This window comes from Nicotiana tomentosiformis, chromosome 11, assembly GCF_000390325.3.
Source record: "Nicotiana tomentosiformis chromosome 11, ASM39032v3, whole genome shotgun sequence".
Taxonomy (NCBI): Eukaryota; Viridiplantae; Streptophyta; class Magnoliopsida; order Solanales; family Solanaceae; genus Nicotiana; species Nicotiana tomentosiformis.
In genome coordinates, this window is record NC_090822.1 from 82,310,187 (window position 1) to 82,324,868 (window position 14,682).

Sequence of the window (14,682 nt, forward strand, 5' to 3'; positions counted from 1 at the left end):
GAATATTCATATCGCTTTAAAATATTTGTAGTAATTTGCATGGTGTCCAAAAACTAGTTACAATAAATAACCACAACTTTTGCTGTTCAATACACACTATTCTGTCTCAGATTAAATTCTATTCTCTTTTATTTTTTGTAAATATCTTTTGATATTTAGAAAATATAATCTTTAAAGATAAACAATTTCGTACATGTTACAAACTTTAACATCTGACTACTCTCTTTTATGTAATCTTAATTAAGTTCGACTTTGATTAGAAGATAATATTTCCTGATACTTTTAAATGCCTTTTCAAAATCATATATTACTACAGAAGTGTAACATAAAACTCACGTTCAGCCAAATTATTATTAACTGAACCAAAAGGTAAATTTCTTTAATTGTTTTTTACAATAACTGTGAAATATTACCATTAACAAACCAATGATTATTACAAACTAGCTAGAGCAATCAGAATTATAACCACCTTCTAGGAAGGATGCTACAATCTCTGAATCTCCCAACAAACAAAAATTAGTTACATAGCCTATGTATTATACTCTAACATTTCCTAGCTCTCTTGTATTCTACTCTATCCTTTCATTATCTTTCTTTGTGTCAGTACTATGACAAAATCTGTATTTACAACAATATGTCTAAATATTTTCCAATTGCTTGCTAGCCATGTATAGTATATATTTGCTTCCAGAATAGCAGTTGCTACCTCTTCTTCCACTTCATCCGTTTGATCCATCTTATGCTGGTTGCTTCCTCTACTCTTACTAGTTGTATTCTGCCTCTACTCTAACTACATGTAGAAAAAAAGTGAAGATCTGTCTCCATCGTATTGGCTGTACACACGCTACATTTGTAATCATCAATGGGAACTTGTAGTCTGTGTAATCTTTCCTTTGTAAGTAACATGTTGTTACACCCCACATTGTTCCCCATATATGGAGTTAAGGATTAATAAGGTTTTGGTACTACCAATCATCTGGCCTCATGTTACCAGGCAGAGAGGTAGATTAAATTGACTAGATTGCACCACTTATGCCACCGGACGCAGTAGCCGGTGTGGGGTGACCCGTTTAACATTCAGGGCGGTAGAATTTCCTAGACCGGACTGGATATAAAGAGGCAGTGCAACTCTCTTTTTTTTCATTCTAGGAGATATCACCCATCTTAATCCACCCCCAAAATGCTCTTAAACCTTCTCTAGAGTTCCGAAACAATTTAAGGCTAAATTAGAGGCGAATCTCGTACCATCTAGCGTGAAGGAGCTTGGAATCGTTACTATAATATCTATTATCTTATTGTATTGATTCTGGAGATTCATTGAAGGCAGAGTTAACCACTATAGAAGTTTAGTAAGTTCTGTAGGATAACTTTTTTTCTTGGCATGACTTGGTATGAGTATCTCTCTCTCCTTCAAGGGTTTTTGTGTTGTGAGATTAATAATTTCTAAGGTCTTCTCAGTAATGCGGTCTTTGTTCTTGTACATTATTCTTACCGGTGGCATTCTTTCAAGTTTGAGGTGTTTCTAGGCAGTACCCTGAGTTCGGAAAAAGAAATATGACTTCTGAGTTTAATCTAAAGTTTTCTTTGAAATTGACTCTGGAGTTCATTTATGTATATATGTATCTATTTTACATTACCGAGTTGCATTATAGACGGTCGGATACGGAACCTATTGTGTAACCATCAGTCGGGTATAATGAGACATGCCATAAGATATTATCGAGCCCTTGTATGGCCGTGTACGATGATGTGTGATATGAGGTTATCAATTCCTCTCAAGGCTGATTATGCTGAGTTTTGCTAAGATCGGGTAAAGCCGAGACCTCCTGAGGCCCAGTAAGACCGAGTTCTCTATGATGTCGTGTATGCAGCGATGTGTGATGTGAGGCTACTGAGTCCTGTTGGGGCCTACGACTTCGAGTCCTGCTGAGGCCAGGTACTGTAAATCTAGATGACAGAAAGAGTACATCTGGATATGTTTTTATGCTAGGCTCTGGAGTTATTTCTTGGTCTTCAAAGAAACAACCTATTGTTACTTTGTTGACTACTGAGGTGGAGTATGTAGCTGCAGCATCATGTGCTTGTCAAGCTATTTGGTTGAGAAATATCCTTGAAGAAATTTGTTTTAAGAAGGAAGGGCCTACACCCATTTGTTGTGACAATACCTCAACAATTAATCTTTCAAAGAATCCAGTTCTACACGGAAGGAGTAAACATATAGATGTGAAGTATCACTTCTTGCGTGATCTCACAAATGATGCAAAGATCAGCCTTGTTTATTGCAGAAGTGAGGAGCAGGTTGCAGACATGTTCACAAAGCCCTTGAAGCTAGTGTCATTCCTAAAGCTACGTGACTTGATTGGAGTTTGCAAATTAAACTAAAAGATGTTTCAGTTTAAAGGAAGGAATGTTGGCAATTTGGCTTTGTAGGTCATTTAGCTCATTTGTTAATATGTTAATTCTTTACTGATGTAATGTAGGCAGCAGTTAAATTAGTAGTTTTCTAGTCTTTAGGCTACATGTGCTAGTGGAGTTTATGGTCAAGTTAGTGGAGTAGTTTCCTCTTCAATTTAGGAGTCATGGACATCTTCAGTTATTAGTTTTGTTCTATTTAAAGTGTGTGATGTATTTGATATATTACTCAAGTCAATTAAGTACTTTCATTGTCGGTTGCTTTCTCATATATGCTACTGATAATTTTTAACATTTGGTATCAGAGTTGTATTCTCCACCCCGATCAGTCCGCAAGCTTTTAATTTTACAACCAGCTTCATTTTCAACAAGCACTTTAAACTTCTTAAAAGTTTCAAATGCTTATGATTTTTCCTTTAAGAAATAAACCCATGTGTTTCTGCTATAATCATCAATGAAACTGATGAAATATCGTCTACCTCCCTTAGATGTAGGACTTATGGGTCCATAAATATCTTAGTGTACTAGCTCCAGCACCTTCTTTGCCCTCCAAGACTTGCTTGTTGGAAATGATTCACGGTGTTGTTTGCTAACAACACACTCTTCACATATTCCGTTAGGAGGTTCAAATTGCGGCATACCCAATACCATCTCTTTCTGAGATAAGGATTTCAAGCTTCTAAAATTCAGATGCCCATAGCGAAAGTGCTACCTCCATGCATCATCCTTCACTTTTGCAGAAAAATAAGACTTTGTGGTGTTGCAAAGATATAAAGGAAATAAAGGATTGGTCGACATATTAATTTGAGCAACTAACCCCTAATAATAATGTCGTATTTGACAAACTCCACGTTTGATATTAAGCTCATACCCCTTTTCTAAAAGTTGTCCAGCACTCAATAAATTTGTCTTTAAAGTAGGAACATAAAAGACATTACTGATAGTAAGAACGGAGTTGTCTTTGGTTGTGACTTGTACCTTCCCTTTTCCCACAATAGAGACAGCTGAATTATCTCCAAACTTCACAGTATCTTGAAAAGTTTCATCTAATTCTGAGAACGCCACTTTGTGTCCATACATGTGATTGTTGCAACCAGTATCAAGATACCATAAATTAGCAGAAACTTTTTCTCTAGAAGTATATGCCATCAAGAGAGAAACCTCTTCTTCCGCCTTTGTCTCTGCAAAGTTAGACCTTCCGCCATAATATTTATTTAAATTGGTACGACACTCTGAGCGATAGTGTCCATACCGATGACACCGATGGCATTTCACTTGAGATTTGTCACGCCTTTTCTCTTTTCCTTGAGAATCACCAGATTTGATCTTCTCCGTTTTGTGATGCCAGTGTTTTACTTCCATTTGCCTTTCTCATGATCTTCTCCTTTTGAGAAAGTCGTTGTCTTCAATCCTAACTCCTCCTTGTCTTGTTGATTTAACTTCTGTTCATGAACCAACAAAGAACTTTGCAATTCATCAATAGAAAGAGTATCAATGTCCTTGGATTCTTCAATGGAGAAAACGATATAGTTGAACTTTGCTGTCATCGAGCGAAGTATTTTCTCAATGATGGTAACGTCCTCCAGCTTTTCTCCATTAATTTGCATATTATTTGCGATAGCCATCGCTCTTGAGACCTCCTGAGGCCGAAAACGACCGACGACTGAATCCTCTATGAGGCCAGGTATTGAGTTAAATGCGATGGTATTCCACAACGAGTGGTTGAACAATGATATATGTAAATTATAATAAATGCATGGCCCAAATGAGTTGCTTGATTTTGCAAAAGCTTGCATAGATTCATGACTCATGGTTATAAGAGTGTACGCTCCTAGTGCTTGTCTACAGTATCGAGGGTAAACTTGTGCATTTCTATCTCATATGTTATGCCTTTGGTTTATATACGATATTTATTTTACATACTCAGTACATCTTTCATATTGATCCCTTTTTCTTTGGGCGCTTTGTCCATGCCCACAAGTACAGATAAACCCGTGACGTCCCTCCCCAATAGGATGTTCGTTTTAGCGGTTGGTCGTTGCTCTCCACTTCTTCGGAATAGGTGTTCAGAAGTTAATAGGCATCAAAGCGTATGTTCCAGTTATTTTTGAGTACGGTGTGGCCCTATCCCGATCAAGTTGTACATATATGCATATTTCTCAACGATCTTAGAGGTTTGCAGACTAGTATACTGATGTATGTAAGGGTTGGTTATGACCATGTTGGTAACAATTGTGAAATTATAGAAATATTAATATTCCTTTCTCGGTCAGATATGTACATTTTAATTTCTGGTATATTTGCTTGGAGGCCTCGTTGGCCCTGATTTCATGATCTTAAATATGTAAGTATGGATGTCGGTTCGCACGGGCCTTCGGGCATCATGTGTTGGTCTCACCAACCAAGGTTGGGGTATGACAAACTTGGTATCAGAGCAGGTTTGTCCTAGAGAGTCTGCAAGTCATATCTAGTAGAGTCTTATTTATGGGTATATCGTGAACCATACTTATAAACAAGAGGCTACGGAATATCTAGGATGAGTACCTTTCCTTCTAATCTAGATCGTTCATTAGAGCAGGGTCATAAGTATTCATTTCTGATCCCCATCATGCTTATGTGTATAGCAATGCCTACCATAAGAAGCCACGCAGTTGTTCAGAATTGAATGAAGAAGCAGTAGAAGGTACCAGTCAGGTGCCACCTGTCCCTTTGGGTCAACAAGGACCGTGCAATGAGGTAGATACTCAAGTTTCAGGGACATCCCAAATATCCCCGGGACGGCAAGGAGAAGCCAACATGCCTTGGATTTATCCCCTGATTTTTCCTGAGCGGGATCTAGTTATGAGAAGCGTTGTGCAGTTGTTGACTCAATTAGGAGTTTCTCAGGCCCAACCACAGGCCCCTTGCACTTCAAATAGAATGGTCAGTGCAAGAGTTCGAGCTTTCATAAATTTGGATCCCCCGGTATTCACAGGAACAAATCCAAACGAAGATCCCCAGAATTTTCTAGATCAGATGCAACGGACTTTACGAGTTATGAATGTTACTAATATGGAGTCGGTAGAGCTTGCCTCATACAGATTGTGCGATATTGATGTTACTTGGTATGAAATATGGGAGAAATCTAGAGGACCACTTGCTCTACCAGTAGGATGGAGGGAGTTTATGAGACCTTTTTGCAATAGTATTTTCCAATTAAGCTATGCCGAGCTGAATAAGACATATTCTTATGATTGAAGTAGTGTAACATGAGAGTCCGGGGGTACAACAAGTAATTTAACTCATTGTCCAAGTATGCTCCTTTGTTCGTGGCTGAGATAAGCGATAAAGTACATCGATTTGTGGGTCGTTTGGGACTATACTTGATGAATGAGTGTACCACTGCTTCTTTGAATCCAAACATGGACATTGCTCGTATTCAAGCCTATATGCAGAGCTTGGAGGATCGAAAAAGGCAATAACGAGCTAATCGAGAGCGTGATCAGGGCCAACATAAAAGTGCCCGGTCTACAGGTGATATGGGTGAGTCTCGAGGCGAGTTCAGACCCCGTTTCCCCGGCACCCATCTTTTCTGACTGCTAATGCAACAACACAGTCCCAATGTTAGCGGCGATATGAGACCACATAGTCCTTTTAGGGTTTGAACCCCCAAGGGCAGAGCTCACCATATAGTGGAGACCTTAGTGAGATGAGGCCCCCAACACCATATTGTGGTCGATGTGGTATGAGTCATTTTGTCATTTTCTACTAGGGTTCAGACGTATGCTATTCTTGTGGGCAGCCCAGTCATATTATGCATTTTTTCCCAATGAAGAATGTGGGTAACATGATGTCGCCAACATGATTTGCATCAACTTCCTCATCATCAGCACGCCCTCATGAAAAAGGAATGCAACCGTCAGTAGGAAAAGGGTAGAGGTAGAGATGGAGTACATTACTCGGGTGGATAACAGAACTGTATATATGCCCTAGCGGAATGACAGAACTTGAAGTCATCACTGGATGTGGTTACATGTATATTATATGTGTTCTCCATAAATATGTATGCTTTGATAGATCCAGGTTCCACTTTGTTGTATATTTCTCCATTTGTTGCTAGTAAATGTGCTTAGGAGCCCGAATTGTTACTTAAGTCGTTTGAAGTGTCCATACCCACATGTGAGTCTGTGATAGTTAGATGATTATATCGAGGTTGCAATATGTGATCCTTATCTGATTTGAATGAATTAGAGACGATGGTATTTTATGTCATCATGGGGTGGACTAGTTGGTTTCGTGTTATGCTAACATGGATTGTGGGATGAAGGTTGTTCACTTTATTTTCCAGGAGAACCCATCATTGAATGGAAGGATGGTGTCTCAGTGCCAAGAGGGAAGTTTATTTTTTTACCTTAAGGCTCGAAAGATGATCTCGAAGGGGTATATATTTTATTTGGCACCAGTATGGGATGCAGAGGCAAAGCCTCCCACCCTTCGATCGATTCCGGTTGTTAGTGAATTCCCCAATGTATTTCTTGATGCCCTCTAGGGTGTTCCTGTGGGGAGTTCCAGTGCTATTTGTTCGAAAGAAGGACGGTTCCCTAAGGATGTGCATTGATTATTGACAACTGAATAAGCTCACTATTAAGAACAAGTATCCACTCCCGAGGATCGACGATTGATCTCAGATATGGGTATCACCAGTTAAGAATTAAGGAAGAAGATATTCTGAAGGCAGCTTTTCGGACCAGATATGGCCATTACGAATTTCTTTTTATGTCATTTGGCCTAACCAATGCACCATCGGATTTTATGGATCTGATGAATTGAGTGTTCATGCCATTTTATGATATCTTCTTGATCGTGTTCATAGAAGATAATTTGGTGTATTCTCGATCAGAAGCAGAGCATGCAAAACATTTGCGAAAGTTCCTACTTACACTCCGGGATCACAAGTTGTACGCTAAGTTTTCCAAGTGTGAGTTCTAGCTGAACTCAGTGGATTTTCTTTGGCATATAGTATCGGGTGAGAGTATCAAAGTCGATAGTCAAAATATTAAAGCAGTTAATATTTGTCAAAGGCATACAACTCATATCGAGGTACGCAACTTCTTGTGCTTAGCCGGTTACTAACGAAGGTTTGTGAAAAATTTCTCATCTATAGCTACTCTATTAACGAAGTTGGCGAATAAGGAAGCGAAATTCCGGTGGATCGATGTTTGTGGGAATAGCTTCCAAGAGTTAAAGGACAGGTTAATCTCGGCACCAGTTCTAACTCTTCCTGAATGACCCGAGGGGTACGTTGTATATTATGATGCCTTGAGAGTGGTATTGGAAAGTATTTTAATGCAACACATGAGAGTTGTTCCTTGCGCTTCGAGACAATTAAGGAAACACGAGCAGAATTACCCAACTAATGACTTGGAGATAGTAGCTATTATATTTTCCTTGAAAATATGGCATCAATATCTATATGGAGTTCATGTCAACATATTCACTGAGCACAAGAGCTTGTAGTACATATTCAAGAAAAAAGAACTAATTTTGGGATAGCGGAGATGGCTTGAATTGTTAAAAGATCACGATGTTGATATTTTGTACCATCTTGGGAAGGAAAACATTGTGGCTGACGCGCTAAGTCAGAAATCCATGGGCAGTCTACGACTGACCTTGTATCCTTTTTATCTCTCCCTCATTTTTATTTATATACGTATTTCACATTTACGATGAAATTTCTTAAAATTGACCCACCGTTCTTGGTGGAAAAAAATATGAATGAAGGATCCCACTGAATTGAATTGGGTCCATGAATCTAAGAAATTGTGAGAATTCTTGATCTCTCTCAATATCTCTCTAAATTCAAAAATCCAGGATTTGAATTGATGTCCTCTCATTGATTCCTCCTAAATTGCATTAATTTATTCTATAGATTTCATTTCAATTGGAATTTGGTTATTCACCATGTACGAGGATCCCCGCTAAGCATCCATGGTTGAATGGTTAAACCACCCAATTATGAAAAATTATAAGTTGGAAATGACTAAAGTCTTACACCGGTTGGATAATTTAAGTGCACGATTATTTGATACCCGTAACGGAGGAGCTCGATAAGCAGGGATTTTAACATATTATATTCTCTCGTGTACTTGTGTTTAGGGCCAAAAATATGTGAAGGTATTCCCGGAAACTAATTTAATATGCTTGCTTACAGGGATTATTCAAAATGAGCCAAAGGAGTCATAATCAACTCATAAAGGAGTCAAAACTTGAACAAAAATCAAGACTAGGCCAAAAGGTGTGAAACGCGGACCGCACAAATATTATGCGTCCGTGAAAGCTACAATGCGGCCACGAGCACTATTTCGAGGTCCGCAAAAGGAAGATTCAAATAGATGGATTTTTGGTCTAAAACATGGACGCGAACCGCGTCATAAAGGTGCGGCCGCAAAAGTACTTGCGCGGCCGCGATTGGAATTACGCAGACCACGGTTGCTGAGGTTCAAAGAGCTTACATTTTTAGTAAAAATAAGAAGTGTGGTCTACATCAAGATTACGCGGCCGCGGAAGTCTCCTACGTGACCGCGATGGAAATTACGTGGTCCGCAAAACCATGCTCAACCAAGATCCAGAAGTGAAGAACGCAGACCTCGATCAGAATTACGCGGCCGCAAAACCATGCTGAACCAAGATCCAGAAGTGAAGAATCCGGACCTCGATCAGAATTACGCGGCCGCAAAAGCAAGAATGCGGTTGTGGTCAAAATTACGCGGCCGCGTAACCATCGTAGGTGTATTTTTGTCCGAAAAATTCAGCTTAGTATAAATAGAACTTTTTGTCATTTTTAGGTTATGTTGTGTATTTGCGGAACACGTGAAACGACTGGAAGTTCCCTTTTGGGTAATTTTGTACTAGATTCACTTTTTAACATTAGATTTTCATTCCCCAAATTAATATTATGGATTTATCTTTATTTCATCTTTAATTTCTGTTATTTCCATGAGTAGCTAAACCCATACCTAGGGTTATGACCCAACCCTAGTGTGGGTATTTAATGGGTACTGAATTTTAGGGATTGAATATTTATGGCTACTAGAATTGTAGAATTAGTGGTTGCAAACTTTGATCCATGCCTTTATGACTTAGTCTCTTTTTGAGAAAGAGGACTAAGTCTAGGAAAACTAGGCTAACAAGGAATTGTGGTGAACTCAAGACATTGATAGCCCCAATTAAACGGTTAAACCTAGAGATACCCGAATTGAGCTAATATCACGTGACTTGCATGAATACCCATTTGGACTTGAGAAAGCCAAATTGGGCAAAATTACTCAAACTACCGAGAGGTATAGAGTGAGTACTTGGGTGTGATAGCTATATTACGACCCCGAATTAATCAAGCTTGCCCTAGATTCTTGTTACTCGTTAGATATAAACCTAATTTCAAATCAATTAACTCCCCGTGGATTTGATCCCGACCTTGTTCGGTAAAACCGCATTGACCATCTTCGCTACTCAATAGTAGTACAGGTTTGGACCCGATCAATTTTTGGTGCTATTGTCGGGGACATAGACGGCCTTAGCTATATATCTAACTATTTGTGTGTTTTGTTTTTCTTTCCTTCCGTTTTTCTAATTTTTGTGTGTCAATTGCTTTTAGGTACAAAATGGCCCTTAACAATGAGCCCCTTGGAAATTTACCATTGGGGGAGGAGGTAGATGATGATCAAGTGGATGAGGTTCATCCCGAGCCTCAAGTAAACAGGAGAGGCCGACCGCCTCCACAAAGAGTAGCGCACCAGGTGTTGCCGAATGAGGGCTATGCAAGTGCAATAGTCTTGCCTCGGATTAGGGCGGGCAACTTCCAATTTACCAACGTAATGCTTACACTGCTTGAGCAGCGGGGTTTTGTCATCGGAGCTCCACACCAAAATGCCTACAAGCACCTCAAAGGGTTCGTTAATACTTGTTGGGGAAGCAAGAAAACAAATGTCACTGAGGATGCATTGCGGTTAAGGCTATTTCCCTTTTCTCTATGGAGAAAGGCTTTGGACTGGTTAGAGAGACTTCCCAATCATTCCATCCAGACTTGGGATGAGTTGGCTGAGAAGTTCATTGCCAAATTCTTCTCTCCAGGGCACATGGTTATACTAAGGGATGAAATTTTAGCGTTCAAACAAGAGCCCAATGACCCATTGTACGAGATTTGGGAAAGATATCGCACCATGGTCAAAGAATGTATGAACAATGATATGACCGAGGCCATGATCCAACTGACCTTTTATAGGTGTATCAACACAACTAACCAGCGTGTGGTGAACCAGCTCGCGGGAGCTAACTTCATGAACACACCATATTCAGAAGCATGTGAAATATTAGATGAGATGGTGGACACCTCTTCAGCTTGGCAAAGTCGGGACAACATTCCTCAGGGTGACCCTAATGTTATCCACCTTCACAAGGAACTTCATGATCACTACCATGAATAGTGGAGATCATAGGGAAATAATCAAAATTGGGGCAACGAAGGCCAAGGGAATTGGAATAGTGTCAACAACAACAATCCGAACAATTGGGAAACAACAATCAAAATTGAGGGAATCAAGGAAATAACCAAGCCAATTGGGGTAGAAACAATAATAGTAATTGGGGAGGCAATGTTAAAGGGTTGGAACAACAACAATCAAGGGAACCGGGGGTCCGGGGGTCCGGCGTTCAAAGGCTCCCGATGTATTAACAACCCAACAACCTGCCTCCATATCCGTTACAAGGGCAAAGTTCTTCAAACAATGAGATGGGACGGATAGAAAGTATGCTCAAGCAAATGATGGAAGGAAACGCCGACTATGATGCCCAAATAGCCTCCCACAACACTTCTATCCAGAACTTGGAAGTCCAAATGGGTCAAATTTCTCAAGCCTTGATTACTCGCCCTAAAGGGGCACTACCAAGTGATACAGTAGTAAACCCAAAGGGTGGAAACAATATGGGCCATGCTATGGCGGTGACTACAAGAAGTGGTAAAGGTGGAGTTGCTAGTACCTCCAATCCAAGAAAGATCATGAATGATGATGTGGTTGTGCAAGAAGAGGATGAGCCAAGAAATGATGAGAATGTTAACTATGAAGTGAGGATAGGCATTGATGAAAACGTGGAGGAGACACAAGATGATGTGAACTTGTCTAGGGAACACGTGACAGACATACCGGATCCGGTAGTTCCCAAAGCCAAGGCTTCTTTGCCAAGGCCTCCTCCACTATATCCTAAAAGGCTCTCAAAGAAAAATAATGAGAACTAATTCAAGAAATTCATTGATATGATGAAACTTTTGTCCATAAATGTGACTTTGGTTGAAGCTCTAGAACAAATGCCGGGATATGCCAAGTTCAAGAAGGACTTGGTAACAAAGAAGAGGTCAATGAAATGTGATACAATCAAAATGACACATCAAGTGAGTTCCATTGTGCATTCCATGGATCCAAAGCTAGAAGATCCTAGCGCCTTTACAATTCCATGCACTATTGGTAGTGCTGATTTCGCCAAAGCCTTGTGTGATTTGGGAGCGAGCATTAATTTGATGTCATATTCTGTGTTCAAGACATTGGGGATTAGGCAACCAAGACCTACTTCCATGAGGTTGCAAGTGGCGGACCGAATAATGAAGAGGCCATTGGGGATAAATGATGATGTGCTAGTTCGGGTCGACAAATTCATACTTCCCACAGATTTTGTAATACTCGACTGTGAGGTTGACTATGAGCTGCCAATCATATTGGGGAGACCTTTACTAGCTACAGGGAAGGCCGTAGTTGATTTGGAAGTTTAGGAGCTCACCTTCCGGGTGGGCGATAAAAAAGTTGTGGTCCACATGTGCAAGTCAATGAGACAGCCTAATAGCAACGAAGTATGTTCGTTTGTGGATCTTGTGACCGAGGTGATTGTTGGTGACACAAGTGCTATGATTAATGTGGAAGACCATTTGGAAGATGTGTTGTTGAATCATGATGAGGATGATAAGGAAGGCTTGGTAGAATATGCAAATGCTTTGCAAGGAATGGGATCCTACACATATAGACCCCAAAAACTTTCCTTGGACCTTGAGAACCGGAAGACTCCACCAAAAAAGCCCTTAATCGAGGAGCGACCCACATTGGAGTTGAAGCCCTTTCCTTCACACCTCAGGTATGAGTTCTTAGGCCCTTGTTCCATATTACCTGTTATTCTTTCTTCGTGCTTAACTAACGTGCAGGTAGATTCCACCCTTGCGATGCTTCAAAGAAGGAAGAATGAAATAGGTTGGACATTGGCGAATATTCGGGGTATAAGCCCTGCATTTTGCATGCACAAAATCATATTGAATGAAGATTCCAAATCCTCCGTGGAACATCAAAGGAGGTTGAACGAGGCCATGCAAGAGGTAGTCAAGAAAGAGATCATCAAGTGGCTAGACGCTGGGGTTGCGTACCCCATTTCTGATAGTACATGGACTTTGCCGGTACAATGTGTCCCAAATAAGGGGGCATGACTGTGATCACAAATGATAGAAATGAATTGATCCCCACAAGAACTGTCACCGGTTGGAGGGTATGCATGGATTATAGGAAGCTGAACAAAGTGACCCGGAAAGACCATTTTCCATTGCCATTTCTTGACCAAATGTTGGATAGACTTTCCGCATGTGCTTATTATTTCTTTTTGGATGGGTATTCTGGATATAACCAGATTCTCATTGCACCTAACGACCAAGAGAAAAGCACATTCACTTGTCTGTAGGTTCATCAAGGATTTCTCAAAATTGGTGAATACCTTGTGCAAGTTGTTGGAAAAAGATGCCAAGTTTGTGTTCAATGATGATAGCATGAAAGCTTTTGAGCTACTCAAGTATAGGTTGACTACCACTCCCATCATTACTGCACCCAATTGGAGCTTACCATTTGAGGTCACGTGTTATGCTAGCGACGTTGCGATAGGAGCGGTATTGGGGCAAAGAATCAACAAGATATTTCATCCAGTCTATTATGCAAGCAAAACAATAAACGACGCCCAAGTCAACTATACGGTGACCGAGAAAGATCTATTGGCCATTGTCTTTGCCATAGAAAAGTTTCGCCCGTACCTTATGGGTACCAAAGTGATTGCGCACACCGATCACGTGGCACTTTATTATTTGACGAGTAAAAGGGACTCTAAGGCTAGGTTAATGAGATGGGTTCTTCTTCTACAAGAGTTTGGCTTTGAAATCATAGACCGAAAAGGGAGTGAGAATCAAGTGGCGGACAACTTGTCCCTCTTAGAAGAAGAGGGGAGGCCCCATGATGGCCTCGAGATTACTGATTCATTTCCTAATGAACAACTACTCTCCGTGCCCTTGACTGGGATACCTTGGTTCGCCGATGTGGCTAACTTTCTTGTGACCATCCTTGTCCCGAGTGAGCTCTCGTCTAACCAAAGGAAGAAGCTCAAATGGGACTGCTTGGATTATTATTGGGACGAGCCATATCTTTTCAAAATTTGCAATGATGGTGTTATCCAGAGATGTGTTCCGGAAGAAGAGCAATTGAGTATTCTTGAAGCTTGCCATTCCTCTCCCTATGGTGGTCACCATGGTGGGGTGAGAACTGCTACAAAGGTCCTAAAATGTGGGTTCTATTGGCCTACCTTGTGCAAAGGCACTAGCAAGCTCGTTAGGCGTTGTGATGAGTGCCAAAGAGCCAGTGGAATTTCCAAGAAGAATGAAATGCCTCTCACCACCATCCTTGAGATTGATATTTTCGACGTGTAGGGCATCGACTTTATGGGATCATTTGTTAGTTCATGTGGGAACACTTATATTCTTGTTGTTGTTGATTATGTTTCCAAATGGGTTAAAGTTGTGGCTTTTCCCAACAATAAGGCACGGAGTGTGGTGGCTTTCTTAAAGAAAAATATCTTCACAAGGTTCGGCACCCAATGGGTGTCATTAGTGATGGGGGTTCTCATTTTTGCAACAAATCTTTCGACACTTTACTTTTCAAGTATGGTGTCAATTATAAGGTGTCAACCCCTTATCACCCCCAGTCAAGTGGATAGGTTGAAGTCTCCAACAGGGAGATCAAGAGCATTCTATCCAAGACTGTCAAGGCAAACCGGACTGATTGGTCAAGGAAACTTGACGATGCTTTATGGGCCTATAGAACAACTTACAAGACTCCAATTGGTATGTCTCCGTACCGGTTGGCATTTGGGAAAGCATGTCATCTTCCGGTAGAATTAGAGCACAAGGCCATGTGGGCGCTGAAGAAATTGAACCTTGAATGG

At 40.5% G+C, this 14,682-nt stretch overlaps 2 protein-coding genes across 2 annotated transcripts; one reads left to right on the top strand and one right to left on the bottom strand.

Moving 5' to 3' along the window:
- Positions 1–2,928: 2,928 nt before the first annotated feature.
- Positions 2,929–4,037, bottom strand: LOC138901755 (uncharacterized). The gene is made up of 3 exons (XM_070189543.1): positions 3,779–4,037; positions 3,391–3,593; positions 2,929–3,069 (listed from the first exon to the last, which is right to left on the bottom strand). Exons 1-3 carry the CDS (start codon positions 4,035–4,037, stop codon positions 2,929–2,931), a joined length of 603 nt encoding a protein of 200 aa, XP_070045644.1.
- A 7,715-nt stretch (positions 4,038–11,752) lies between these two features.
- Positions 11,753–12,211, top strand: LOC138901756 (uncharacterized). The gene has a single exon (XM_070189544.1). It carries the CDS (start codon positions 11,753–11,755, stop codon positions 12,209–12,211), a length of 459 nt encoding a protein of 152 aa, XP_070045645.1.
- Positions 12,212–14,682: the final 2,471 nt, after the last annotated feature.